General features: G+C 32.6%; 1 protein-coding gene across 2 annotated transcripts in view; it reads left to right on the top strand.

Moving 5' to 3' along the window:
• Positions 1-15,788, top strand: part of Klhl4 (kelch like family member 4) — a 76,415-nt gene that overhangs the window by 50,314 nt on the left and 10,313 nt on the right. Inside the window, exons 6-9 of one of the 2 annotated variants that reach the window (XM_013353603.2) lie at positions 1,744-1,912; positions 6,639-6,863; positions 8,149-8,311; positions 10,192-10,404. In XM_013353603.2, the coding sequence (XP_013209057.1) occupies positions 1,744-1,912; positions 6,639-6,863; positions 8,149-8,311; positions 10,192-10,404 (770 nt within the window). Of the gene's footprint in view, positions 1-1,743; positions 1,931-6,638; positions 6,864-8,148; positions 8,312-10,191; positions 10,405-15,788 lie in introns of both variants that reach the window. The other variant, XM_005366703.3, reaches the window with a different exon arrangement.

Raw genomic sequence — 15,788 nt, 5'->3', positions numbered from 1 at the left:
ATATATATATATATATATATATTTCTCAAAATTCTTAATAAAGAACAGATAGTTGAAATTCAATTATGTAGAAAATTTCTATTTGTGTAAGCATACGAAACTAGGAAAATGATTAGATTCTGTAATTTTCACAGAACAACATCAAGAAATTTTCTATGAACTTTTTAGAATCTATGTTTTAGACCCTATAATTAGGTTGAATAATATATATTTTAACCTGTTCATCATATTTTTTAGGCATGAATAATCCTGGGAAGCACTTGTGTATACAAAATTCTTAAATTTAGAGTTCTTTATTTAGATTTGGTATTTTTCAGCAGGCATTAGTTTAAACTTCTCTGTATTAGAATAAGGGGATGTGTCATACCTAATCATACAACTATTGTTCTCTGAACTTTAATAATGCTTTATACTTAAAATATGTCTTATTTGAAAATTTCCTAATATTGTTAGTATTATGAAATAAAATGGACATGTAGAGTTTCTAAGATAACTGATTATATTTTGTCAAGGACCAGCCTTCTTACCAGGGTAGAGGCATGGGAAATTAAAGAAATATAAGTAAAGAATATGAAGACGCATAAAAATAATGAGACAGAAAACTTGGAAAGTATCAGCAGGGCATTCCAGTGACAGAAATCCTGAAATTCTCTAGCGTTTATTTTTTCACAACTTTTGTACTCATCATAAAGGGTGGGGCTGGGGCGTGGGGGTTGGTTAGGGCAGAAGTACATTTGCATATCCTGACCACCTGTCAGAATGGCATGGACTTACTAGAATGAGCTATTTTAATTTCAAAAGAACTGAGCAATCACCTCCTGACTTAGGGCATTCAAAAATTATTGTCAAATCTCCAAACTCTCTGATTATCAGACAAGGTGGAAATGGGCCGGTATTTTTTGACTTCCACAATATTTCCAACAAACACTAAAGAAATAAAATATATGAACATTATAAATCTGTAAAGTGTTTTTTAGAGGAAAGTTTTATAGCATAATCTTCAAACCTATTTCAAATATCATGTTTAAGAAATGCCTGCAGTTTAGTCTGGCAAATCAAAATATTCCTTCACCAGAGAACAAGTCAAATAAAACAGAACTAAAGTTAACCAGAAAAAGAATTGTCATAGAAATGGTATAAGACTAACAATTTAATCCAGCAAACTTGTTTGCTATTTCTTTTGATATACTATGCCAGTGTGGATTCAATGATACATATTAACATTCTGAAATATGTCTTTGAGTTTTCTGTGGTTCCTCTTGGGAACAACATTTTACCTATATTTCGTCATAGTTATTTAGGATCCTGTAATGTATTAGGTAATGGCAATATCTATCACCCACTTTTTCTGGTCTTGACTAGTAATTATTCACACACACACACACACACACACACACACACACACACATATACTAGCTCACTTTAAAAAAGCATATGCTTTTAGAATAGTGCTGTGATGTAATGATAAAGATACAGTACAGATGAAGGGGATAATATCTTTACAGAGTATGTTTCCATGACATCTCCAATATCTCAAATACACAAAAATATGAACTGTTTGAATTAGCCTTAAGCAGTAGATGAACGTACTCAGCATTGTGTGTTATAGCTAGTCTCTTTGATTATTTTTGACAAATATTTTTCTTGTCTGTTTTCATACTTAGTATTCCATGTTATAGAAATAAACCATGTTTTTTCTATGTTGGACTCCTTATATATGTACCATGCATTGTTACTTTCCAGTTACTAGCAGATCTGGAAAACAGTTCAATGTTTGCGGATGATCTGGAGTGTCAGAAGCTATTAATGGAAGCTATGAAGTATCATCTCTTGCCTGAGAGAAGATCCATGTTGCAAAGCCCTCGTACAAAACCTAGAAAGTCAACTGTGGGGGCACTTTATGCTGTGGGAGGTATGGATTCTGCTAAAGGTAAAAGCAACACATTAATTAATTGGGAAAATACCTCCATTTGAAAAAAAGAAGAGAGAGATATTTCTAACAGCCTCCACATTACAAGGAGACTATTAAATCCTTGTTAAGTAAGTGTATCAGAAGCTGAATTTTCATAAATAGGGTAGTTTGTATGATTATTTTATACCTCATTTCCTCCTTATCTTCTGGATCATCATCTGTTAATTATGACTTACTTAATTCTTAATAGAGATTTTACTTTAAGAACACAATATCAGGTTTGACTATTCAGTTTTCTCTGTCAAACCTTTACAGGAAAATTTTATTTATCTATCCAGCTCTATCTATCTATCTATCTATCTGTCTGTCTGTCTGTCTGTCTGTCTGTCTGTCTGTATCATCTTTCTTTCTTTCTATCCATGTTTCTATTTTAGAAAGAGATAAATGTATTTTCCCAAATACAATAGTGACATCTAATTAGTTCTCTTAATTCTGCTACATGCTTAAAGACTAATTATAAAAAAAATACTGAAATGTTAACTGTAAGATCCTCAGTTTGAATTGCAATATAAGGTTAATTTTGTATAAATAAAACTTCCATGAAGATAAAGGAGCAGCTTCTGAAGCTATTATCCTTCCCCTTCTTGAAAAACTTTGTCTATGGCTTTATTATTTTCATGTGAATTTTTCATTTTTATGATTCTTTTGGCTAAAATAACAAAGCAAAGATTTTTTTATTATTTTATTTTACATGCAAGGGTGTTTTGTTTTCATACATGATTGTAAATGCATGTTTAGCACCCATGAGTACAATCTCAAGAAGAATAGAAGAGACTTCAGATCCCTTGGTTTGTTTTTAGCCATCATGTGAGTGTTGGAAATAGAACCTGGGTCATGTGAGAGGGCAGCTGGTGATTTGCCAACTGAATCATCTCTCCAAACTAAAGAAATGGTTTTATAATGAAGTTTATTGAAAAGAAAGTGAGAATACTGGTAAATCATAAGTTGAAATTTTATTTGATAGATTGAATAAATGACCTACAACTTGAAGGTTTATCCTAGTAACAATCCATTATTTCCATTTGAAATTGGAATAGATATAAGAAATATGCCAATTAATCACAAAGAATTTTTACCTAGTGAATTTTCTATTACTGTAATAGAGTATCTGAATCTAAGAAATTTAAAATAATATAAAATTATGAGCTTGAGGGACAAAAAAGTAAGAAAGTGAAAATAGCAAAGAACATATAGAAGGTAAACTTTTGTTTTTATTACTGCTCATTAATTGTAGAATAAAGTTGTTTCACTATGATACTGTAATACATACATATAACATAGATTTTTTTTTAAAAAATTGCCCTCTATTGTCTTTTCTCATCTCCTGTCTGATTTTTGTTTGGTAATAGTCTGCTTTCATGATAACTAGCAGAGTATTGTGAGAGCAAAATTGATCAATTTGTGAGAGTAAATATTCATCATTTTATCAGTTCTAATGCAAAAAACCTTTAAACATTGCCATATTATAGATCAGCTTGTCAATATATAAACTCTACAAAATATATATCTAATTTAACACATTTAAAAATGAGATTATAGAGGAAGTAATTTCCAAAATTCTGGAACTACGTCATATAACTAGTGTTCTTCAGAAAATAACAAATACTATAGGATACCCTAATTAATTTCAGGTTTGACAGTTTCACATTTTATTGCTTTTTGATTGTCTTATTTTTCATATATTGCTTCCATAGCCTAGGCTGATTTAAAAGGTGATGGCAATCCTCCTGCATCAGCCTCCCAAGTGCTGGTATTACAGACATAAACCACTATCCCTGACTTTATTGCACTGAATAGAATAACATTAACAACTTCTTGGTACTTAAATTAAAAACTGAAGGTATTAAGTGCAAAACATAAATGCAATTATCATTTGTTGAGATTTTTTTTCTTTCAGTGCTGGGAATTAGTTTAGCGCTTTACTTATGCTAGGCTTATGCACTATAAATTCTGGTTCTAGTTTGTGATATCTTTAAAAACATAATCTGCAATATAGAAACATTTCTAAGTATTGAGACTCTGTTCATTTTATTTATTAATTGTATCGCGAGCACATGTGTGTCACAGTGTGCATATGAAGGCAATTTACAGGCATCAGTTGTCTCCTTGAGAACAAACTCCAGTCATCAGGTTTAGCTGCCAGCACCTTTATCCACTGAGCCATTTCTCTGGTACAGTATAGAAATCTCTTGTGTGTGTTTTTGTTGCATTTGCTCTTTCTTATCATTTTCAAGTATTTCTTGTCTATGTTATCCTTAAATGAAGAGTTTTTTTTAAACAATGAAATGATTGTAAGTGTATCCAGTTTCATGTCTGATTCTAAAGATCAACGAAATAGGAACTTTTTATAACTGAACTCTCTTACCACAGTTCTGTTTTGAAGGCATGTAAACCTTTCATTTTGAGGGTCTCTATATAGAAACAACATATAAAGCTCTATGGGAAGTTGACAACTATTAGGAAAATAATAAGACCTAGTAGTATTAAGTACCTTTTGAAAATACTTCATAACTCTGACCATAATACTGGAAGAGAACTTCTATTATTCCTACTTTGGGCAATTTAAGATTTGATAATCTTGAAATGTTACTGAATAATACTTACTAGAAGTCCTTGTTCCTTTATCTCCATTGTCACAATTCTAGAAGGGATAGCAGTAAAACCCTCTATACTCTTTGTGGTTTCAGGTTCTTGAACAACCAGTGTGAGCTCCTATGATCAACAATAAAACAGTACAGAATTAGATACAAAATCAAAGTAGTATGCACAAAATGTGGAAAGTGTAGCCTCTGCTTACATAAATCAGTATTATATTGAAAAGCATTTATCATTACAGTGCTATATATGCCTTTTCTTATAGTATATTGTTTTAGTTGCCTTGATGATGCTTTTTGAATCTAATTAATTCCTATTAATGTCTAGGAATATAGTACTCTATTATTTATTTTTGGTTCTAAATTATATAATAATACAGATCTACAATTAAATATAGACAACACACAAATGTCTGAAGCTAATGCTAATGACTAGAAATTATCATAAAAGAACCATCATCAGAAACTGTAGTCAAGATCTGAGTCAAAATTTTAAATTTGAATAGTTGAATTATCAGAGATGGTGATTAACGAAACTGAGAAATTCTTTAAATTTCAAAATTCTAAAGTACTTATCCAAACTTTTGTGATTGCAATAGAGAAGTTAAATAAAATCTTACCTTGTGTAGTTAGCCTACTACCCTGGATATCGAGATATTTCATTTTTCTATGATAGCTAATGTAGCCTTGTGTAATTTCCTAACCTATTACCTTTCCAATGTTATCTATATTTTCTTAATAATTAGTATAGCTTAATTTTGAATTCCAATCTAAATTGGCTATGATAATTTTCACTAAATAAACCAACAATAAAACAAATCAGAAGAATTAAAAGAATGATTTGTGAAAATTGTAATAAATAAAAACAAAACATTCTCAGAAATGTGTATTCAAAATCATGTAGGAATTTGTATGTATTTAAGTTTAACTGTATCATCTAAATATGTGTAGCGCAGAAAAGATGATCTAAATCAAAATAAATTAGCTATAGAGACAATATAAGCTCCACCTAAGTTTTCCCTTTATATGCTCTTAGACCATAGCCTTACAGCTGTCAATAACAACACTGCAAATGTTAACTTTATTTTCATTGTTACAGTGAACTATTTTTCCTACAAATCCACCAGTAAAGAACATGTGGGAAGTGTTTTGCTTGTCCCTCTGATAAACTATAGGAATGAATACTAATTAAGTCTACTTTAGTTTTTTCATTATACTCATAGCCATTGTGATGAATCAGCTTTCACTGAAAATGCTCAGCAGCAACATTGAGTAAATTAAAAAATGCAGTGTTTACAGAAGTAAAAAAAAATCATTAAAATATTAGTTTAGAATTTACTATTTCACTGGTGAGAATATACTACTTCACTAAATTGATATTTCAGAAGTTTAACTTAAAATTTTCATCAATGAAGTAATTCTTTAGAATTCTATAACTTCAGCTGCAATTCTTCACATAAACACCATGAAAATTTTGGAGAAATAATGCCAAAACCATATGTGAAATGAATTGTAATTCATAATTATTTAGTCCTCTCTCTAATGTTTAATTCATTTAAAATAATTTTCAACACACATATACATCTATATACATACAACAGAAAATCCTTACATTGTAGAAAATATGAAGAAAATAATTATTAGCATAATTAAAATTTCAGTTCACTGGCTTTAGTAAGCTATAGAAGGAAATATTAATTCATCTCATATTTTATATAAATATGCAGTAAAAGAACTAAGATACGAGCTTTTTCATAATATATATAAACCATGTATTGGCACTACCTGTAATTGCCCACAATTTTATTTCATGTATTATTTAATATCATTAAATTCATATTTTGATGTCAAAACCAAATACACTACTTTCTGCTCAGGGTTCCAGTTTAATTTAAAAGCAGTGGAACTATCACTCCTTGCCTTATATATCAGTTAGTACTGTTACATGAGCTAGTTAAATTAATTTCAACTCTCTTTCCTGATGGTATGTTGTGAATTAGAACACATAATATTAAATAACCACACTTATTGTTTAATTTGGTTTTTATTATTGCTAATTACATCTTTAACAGGTACTACTACAATTGAGAAGTATGACCTCAGAACCAACAGTTGGCTCCATATTGGCACTATGAGTGGTCGTAGACTTCAGTTTGGAGTTGCAGTTGTTGATAATAAACTTTATGTCGTGGGAGGAAGAGATGGTTTAAAAACTTTGAATACTGTAGAATGTTTTAATCCAGTTACCAAAACCTGGGTTGTGATGCCTCCTATGTCAACACATAGACATGGGCTTGGTAAGATATTTAATGCTATATAATTTCTCAAAAATATGTAGGAAAACTTTTCATATTAGATCAAGGAGCACTTTACAAGGAGATATTCCAAGAATCACAGTGGCTTAAAGGTTCTGGGAAGGTTAAGCAAACTTGAAATGCTCATGGAAATCTTTAATTGTAACATAATGTTATATTTTAATTCCATGTCCCTTCTACCAACATTTGAAAGGGTTCCATTTCAGAGAAGATGTTAATTTTCTGAAGGTGTATTTTATGGAGAACATAAAATGCAACAGAACACTTCCCTCAAGCTCAGTTGGGAGTAAAATTTTTGACAATGGTAAAGTATTATAAGCTCTTGTCAGAAAATTATGCCTCTGCACAACAAGCAAATTTGCATTCACTAAGATATTAAGAGATTTTTGAATGCAAATACAGGATATACATATATATATATATTTATGATTAGTACGTTTGCTGATCAGAACTCTAAAGCATAATTAAGGCAGAGGTCTCTACACAGTTTATGGATAAGTAATGTTGTGTAGAATATTGGAAAACATTAATTCTCTTGAATATATATCAAGCTACATTGATTTCTCTATACTATGTTCTATGTGCTTAAATATTACGGTATCTGAAAAAATGAAGTATTTGACTTTTTTTTACAAAGTACGCGTTTATGATTTAAAAAAAATTATGTGTAAGCAAATGTATCTATATGTGGGCTTACAAACACGCAAATGGTGCCTTGCAGATCAGAAGAAAGTATCAGATCTCTTGAAGCCAGAATTGCAGGCAGTTGAGAACTGCCAGACATGAGTGCCATAACTGAACTCATCCAGTTCTTGGCAAGATCACAATAGACTTTCATATGGTACTATGGTACTACGTGTCAGATCCAGGACTGGAATTTTCTCACCATTTGTTTTGTTAAATTGTTTCTGTTAAATCATACACAATGTAGTTATTATCTGTTATAACATTATAATTCTTATGCATGTGCATGTCCTGAAAAGAAATAAATGCAAGCTTTAAAAATGCAATCTAACACATGTTACAAATCACATATGTGAGAAGAATGTACAAAAAGCAATGAGAATCTGATTATTGATATCTTATCATGAAATATAGTGGTCAGGGGAAGTTTTTCTACGATAATAATACCATATTTAGCCTCATATGTAATCAATTAATGACTCACATGAGCACCAAACTATTTCAGATACAAAATAGTTCTTAAAGCAGTTTGTTGCTTCATGAGGCATAGGTAAATGACCCTTTATACTATGCTATCCTTTAGGTGTAGCAACACTTGAAGGACCAATGTATGCTGTTGGAGGTCACGATGGATGGAGTTATCTAAATACCGTAGAAAGATGGGATCCTGATGGACGTCAATGGAATTATGTGGCCAGCATGTCAACTCCTAGAAGCACCGTTGGAGTTGTTGCACTAAATAATAAGTAAACTTAAATATACAAGCTCTTTGTTACCAGACCATGTTGTGCAGTTTCTTTGTTATGATCATCAGTCAGTAAACATTATACGTTATCAGATCACCCTTATTAGCAATTATAAAAGTCATTTGGTGGAATCTTCCTTTCTTTGTGAAGGAAAATAGTTTTCTACAATAAATGCTACATTAAAAAAATTATAAACTCTATTCAAAATTTGGTTCTGGATCCAGAAATATAAGCAATCTTTGGGGAAATTTTTACATCTTAGTCTTATCTTAAAAGAATCAGAAACTTCATTTCACTTAAATATTTAGGAAAAGTATATACACATGAATTTGAAGAAGACTATTTTAGATAATCATTTCCAATTTGCCCTAAATAAGTGACATCTTTTGCATTACAAATTACTCTAAATTTATAAAAATAATTTGTCTTCCTATGTTTATGAATAAGGTAAGTTATTGTTCACCAATCTCTCCTCTGAGAGTTTAAGGTGCATAAGTAATGAATTCCATCTGGTTTTGCCCTTCCTGAAGACTCACATTTTTCTGATTCTGTAAAAACAAGCTCTCCTGATGCTTCCAAACCTTGAATCAGTACTACATAATTATAATGGTTTTCTTTATTTTTATTTTCTTCTATTATTGAGATTATTAAATAATTACATCGTTTCTTCCTTCCTTTTCCTCCCTCCAAACTGTCCCATATACCTTTCATATCTTTCTTGCAAATTTAAGGTTCCTTTTTCATTGTTTTCACATTCATGCATATATATGCATATTATTAAATATAATTATAAATTATAATTATATTATAAATTAAATATAACCTGCTTAGTCTGTATAATGCTACTTACATGTGTGTTTTTCAGAGACATGAAACCACTCTTAGTCGCATATAGCTTACATGGTAGATAGTTCAGACAATAGGGTAACCAGTGTCAAGATTTATGTGATTCTGTACTACTGTGTATGAAATTGGTACCTGAACATCAATGAGCTTGGTAAAAACTCAGCACAGGTGTATTTTAGAACTCAACAGAAAAAGAAATAGTAAATAGTTAAAGCAGAAGAGAGGTTCCTATCTATAATATTTTCGGGTTTCGCATAATTGTAAACTGACTGACTGTTCTAACCAGATGGTATCAAGTGATTCAATTCCATAACCCCTCTATACACCACACCAGATTCAAATCATCAACTTGAATTTATTTCATTTTGCTTTATTGAGTTATATTGCTTTCAATTCAGTGTGAAAGAAAGCTACAAGCATACGTTTTGATGATTGTTTATCATCTTTATTATTACCATATAATATTTAAATTAAAGCATTATATATTATAATAATTTACATTCATAAGTTATTAAACAACATTTTATAGTTACATTTTCTTCATAAGGATAATCTGCCTTCTCAATTTTATTATATTTCATTAGTTGCCTTATATAAACATCTTTTAGGAAAAATATTATATTTAATACTATACAGCTCATACTGACAGAAAGTATGAAGTGAAACAGTTTGACCTCCTGTAACTGCAACTTTGTTGAAACTGATTGTTGGGACTACATATGAAAATAAATCTTCCTGATATCTTCTGAATATCTGCACATAAATATTTTCCAGATCTTTCAGTGTTAAGTCAAAATTTTTTTGACAAAAATTAAAGAGGGTTGTTTGGAATAGACTAGGCTTTACCAAGGGCCATAGATAAATACCCATTCACAAATCCAGTCTTTCTGTTGACAACAGCAATGGACTAGAACATACATTATAAAGTGTGAGAAAATAAAAATGCCTTTATTGTCATCCCTGTAAATGAATTTGTGTGACTATGTACACACATATGTGTATATATGTATGTGTGTGTGTTTATTTTTTTGTAGGCTGTATGCTATTGGTGGGCGTGATGGAAGTTCCTGCCTCAAGTCAATGGAGTACTTTGACCCACACACTAACAAGTGGAGTCTGTGTGCTCCAATGTCAAAAAGACGTGGAGGTGTAGGCGTAGCAACGCACAATGGATACTTGTATGTTGTAGGGGGACATGATGCTCCTGCTCCTAACCATTGCTCCAGGCTTTCTGACTGTGTAGAAAGGTAAGTTTTTACACATGTGGTTATTTGGACTATTTAATGAGAAAAAAATTGAAACTACAAAAATGTAATTGGATATATTAGTTTTTAAAATAGATTTGTACTTTGTAACATTCTACACTTATGCTTTTACAAAGTATTTTGTAAAAGGCCCTATAAATTTAGTATTAAACTTTATGAAACATATTTGTTTAGTTATGTTATAAAGTAGTGACACAAAAGAGATAAACGAATAAGGACATTTTATGCAAAGTTATCAATCAGTCATGATATCCAAATCAAGTTAAGTTTACCGTTTCAAAACTCATTTTGGTCTTCAAAGTGATAATAAAATGGACTGTCAAAAATATGAGCAGAATTTCCAAACAAAATTACTTTTCTGAACAACAACCTAACTTATTGCAATAAATATTTCCTTGCTCAAAGCTAAGTTTACAGTTTTAGTCTTTGCTCTTTGGGCGGCCTCCACCCAGATCACAAATAAAGACACAGAGACCTACTCATACTTATGAATACTGGAGCTTTGCTTGTTTTTAGCAAGCTTTTCTAACTCAAATTATCCAATTTCTCTTTAACTTTGTTTTGCCTCTGGGCTTTTTACCTTTCTTTATTCTATATATCTTTCTTTCTTCTTAATCTGTGGCTGGGTGGCTGGCCCCCAGTGTCCTCTCTCCTCTTTCTCTTACTTATCTCTCTTTTTATTCTCTTGCTTTATCTCTCTACCAGGCAATCCCACCTATCCTTCTCCTGCCTAGCTATTTATCAGCCATTCAACTCTTTATTAGACCAATCAGTTGTTTTAGACAGGCAAAGTAACACAACTTTACAGAGTTAAACTAATGCAACATAAAAGAATGAAACACATCTTTATACCATTAAACAAATATTCCACAGATTAAACAAATATATCTTTAACTAACATTCTATGATATTTCTCACTTTTCTCTAAATAAAAATGAAATATTTTAACTTTAACATTGTAAAAGTGTACACAACAAAAGCAATTATCAGGCTGGAGTAATGGCTTAGCAGTTAAGAGCACTGACTGCTCATCCAGAGGTCCTGAGTTCAATTCCCAAAACTCACATGGTGGTTCACAACCATCTGTAGTGGGAGCCCTCTTCTGGCCTACAGCCATGCATGCAGACAGAACACTGTACACATAATAAATAAATAAATAAATCTTTTTTTAAAAAAAAAAGCAGTTATGGGGGCTATAGAGATGGCTCAGAGGCTAAGAGCATTCCCTGCTCTTCCAAACATCCTGAGTTCAATTCCCAGGAACGACATGGTGGCTCATAACCATCTGTAATGGGGTCTGGTACCCTCTTCTGGCCTGCAGGCATACACACATACAGAATATTGTATACATAATAAAAAATGTAGTGGTAGAAGTGGCGGGCTGCTTCCCACCACCCGGCTAGCTTTGCCTGAAATAATTACACGGAAACTGTATTCTTTTAAACACTGCCTGGCCCATTAGTTCTAGCCTCTTATTGGCTAATTCTCACATCTTGCTTTAACCCATATTTAATAATCTGTGTAGAACCATGAGGTGTGGCTTACCAGGGAGATTCTTAACCTGCATCTGTGTTGGGTGGGAGAATCATGGCCACTGCCTGACTCGGCTTTCTTTCTCCCAGCATTCTGTTCAGTCTACTCTGCCTATTTAAATTCTGCCCTATCAGGCCAAGGAGTTTTCTTTATTAATTAACCAATGAAAGCAACAGATAGATAACAACACTCCCACTTCAAATAAATAAATATAAAAAAGCAGTTATCAAGTAAGAGTTACATTCACAATTCAGATCCTTTGTATTTAGCAAATTCAAAATAAAATACTCCATTAATTATCTTATCTTAGTGATTCTGAAATATGCCTAATTTATTTTCTATCATGCCTAAGTAAAACTATAACTCTATTTAGTCTTTATCTCCACCAAAGATCCCAGATGGATGTAGTATTACCTAACAACAGAGACATCTTGTTTCCTGGATATTCACCCAATGTTCCTTTGCAATGTTGGGGCATCTATTTTTAGTCTACAGACCTAGCATATCTGCATACTTTTCAGTGAGGCAGAAACTTTGAAGGACTGTTCTACCTTGTATTGGCAAAATCTGACAGTCACTTTCCTCTGTGTCCTGCAGAATGTTTGTCAGACTTTTCTGTAAAGCAGGATTCTTGAAGGACTGTTCCACCTTCTCTTGGCAAACTTTAACAGTTTTTTTCTTATGTGCTATACTTGCCACATTGAAAACAAACTCTATATGAAGTTTCTTCAATGTCCATCATTCTTTTATGAAGTAAAGTGTTGAAGCCAAAAGCAGATGTGTCTCATTACCTTGAAAACCTTAGGTTATTAAACATATTAACTGCCACATTCTATAGGTATTTTAAGTGTTTGATAATCACCTATCTGTCTAAAATATACTTGCTTAACCTTGAAAACATATCTGATATAAATTCAAGCCTCATTAGTATAGATTAACTACACACCCCATATCCTAATTATACATTGTATTTCTAAATGAGCTGTATAAGCACAATACACAAAATAAAAGTAGAAACATATATACATTATAACAAAAATAACTCTAAATTTGTATAAATATACGAAAATCAATGCCTATGCAAAATAATGGAGATTAATAATTGTCTTCTTATCCTATATTGCTATATTTCTTTAATGATAACAAACAACCATAACCCATCAAATAACCAACAACCATCTGCTCCATCTTTTTGGAATATAGGTTTCATGTTCTCCAAATTGCTTCCTGATATCTGTGGGTGAAGGCTTCTTTAGGGGGTCCCTGTAAATATTAAGATAATGGCCAAGTCCTGACAGACAAGATATATCTTTTGCTGATATATATCACCTGTCAATATCAGCAGCCCTTGCCCAATCAAACCTGATACTTATCAACCTGGAAGGAATCTATAGTTTTTGTTTTTTGTAGAAATAAAAACAAAAGCTCTTCTCCAAGGAAATTCATTTTTAAAAATTCTTTTTAAAAGTTAAGATAGACCTAAAGCAGGTTGGTTCCACTTAACAGTCTAGTTCACAATCCCATGTCTGTCAGCCTGCTGCCCTTTGGTTATAGCAATCAAAAAACTCAAGTTCAATAAAGCAATATGTAGGATACAGACTCCATGTGTGTTTTCAAAATTTACATGGCTTATTCTTTTTTATATTACTTTACTTCTAGCTATAAAGTTTTGTTATGTTTTTAACTTTTTTTTTAGTAACTATTTTACCTTGACTCTTTTCTTAAGCCTACATACATTGTAAAACTCACTGTAACCTGTTTAAATGTTTCTCCATCTAGACCTCTTTTACTGCATATAGTATAGCTGTTTTTGACTGTATGAGTCTTTAAACTGCTAAGTGGTGTGGCTAGGACCTCTGATGCAGTTTTAGCCAGCTTTTCTTAAATTATTTCATTTCTTTTCAACTATGTTTTTTCTCTCTGTTTCTACCTTTATCTAGTCTATGTCTTTCCTTTCTTCTTACTCCATGGCTGCCCATGTTGTTGGGGAGTTGGACCTTTGCCTCCTCCCTTCCTTCTTTTTTCACTCTTCCTCTTCTCTCTCATTTCTCTCATTTATTTTCTCTGTCTGGCAGCCCCAACTATCTTTCTCCTGGTAAACTATTGTCTATTTAGCTCTTTATTACATCAGTCTTGTGTTTTACACATGCAAAATAACTTTGCTTCACAGAGTTAGATAAATGCAACTTAAAAGAATGTAACACATCTTTTTATCATTAAACCAATATTCCACAGCATAAATGAATATAAAACAACTTAAAATAATATTCCATGGCATGAGTTCTTAGAGTGGAAAACATTGGTTTAGATAAATAACATTATTTTTGCTTAAAATAAAGATCATCTGTCTGTATTCTCTTTCAAAGTAGACAAAATACATAGGCACAAAAATAGTTAAAATAATGTTAAATTATCACCAAGTCACAAATTATCAGTGGGATCTCAGAAAATACAGATGATGTAGGGGATATTCCCTTAAAGAAATTCATGGAACAGGTAGAATTTGTACGTTGTAGACATATATTTCTGTTGGAATTTTCTTACTAACACACACACATATACACACACAAGTAAACACAGGATTGAACACAAGTACACAAATGTCAACACACATTAAAACCATTACTGTAAAGAAAGAGAAGGTTTTCTAGTTTTCTGGTTTCCATCACTGCTATCCAATTTTTTTTCTTTTTTTCTTTTTTTTAATTTTTATATTGTTATTACAAATTTTCACCTCCTCTCTTTTCCTTTCCCCTTCCCCCCACTCCTCCTCCCTCTTCAGACCAAAGAGCAGTCAGGGTTCCCTGCCCTGTGGGAAGTCCAAGGTCCTCCCCACTCCATCCAGGTCTAGGAGGGTGAGCATCCAAACCGACTAGGTTCCCACAAAGACAGTACATGCAGTAGGATCAAAACCCAGTGCCATTGTCTTTGGCTTCTCAGTCAGCCCTCCTTGTCAGCCACATTCAGAGTCCCGTTTGGTCACATGTTCCATCAGTCCCAGTCCAGCTGGCCTTGGTGAGTTCCCATTAGAGTTCCCTACAATCTCAGTGGGAGGGCGCAACCCTCGTGGTCCTGACTTCCTTGTTCATGTTCTTTCTCCTTCTGCTCCTCATTTGGACCTTGGGAGCTCAATCCAGAGCTCCAATGTGGGTCTCTGTCTCTATCTCCATCCATTGCCAGATGAAGGTTCTATGGTGATATGCATGATATTCATCAGTGTGGCTATAGGTTAGGGCCAGTTCAGGCTCCCTCTCCTCAGCTGCTCAAGGAACAAACTGGGGACATCTCCTTGGACACCTGGGAACCCCTCTAGAGTCCGGTCTCTTGCCAACCCTAAAATGGCTTCGTTAATTGAGATATATACTTCACTGCTCCCATATCCACTCTTCCACCATCCCAACCGTCCCATTCCCCCAAGCTCTCCCCATCCTCCCCTTCTCACTTCTCTAACCCCTTCTCCCCTTACCGTGGCATTTTCTTCTGTAATCAGAGAATTATAATAATAATTGGACACTATCTTTTTAAAAATCATTAAATTGTATGAATATAAAAATGATTTTAAATTATTTGTGTGAATTTTGGAAGCTTATACTACTTAAGAGATACAACCATGGTAATTTGAAATGAGAGCTACAGTACTTCATTAGTCTGTGATATTCCTTATCGGTCCACTTTGGAAATATGTAATAATAATTAAAAATAAATTGCTTTGCTTGCAGTTCTTTTTTTTCTTTATTTCTTGTTTTTTTTTAGTTGTTGAAAAAAATTTCTGCCTCTTCCCCACTTCCTATTTCCCCCTCCTCCCACATATTGCGCCCTTTCCCCACGAGGGG

This window comes from Microtus ochrogaster, unplaced genomic scaffold, assembly GCF_000317375.1.
Source record: "Microtus ochrogaster isolate Prairie Vole_2 unplaced genomic scaffold, MicOch1.0 UNK13, whole genome shotgun sequence".
Classification (NCBI taxonomy): Eukaryota; Metazoa; Chordata; class Mammalia; order Rodentia; family Cricetidae; genus Microtus; species Microtus ochrogaster.
This window is presented reverse-complemented; position numbering and strand designations above follow the sequence as displayed.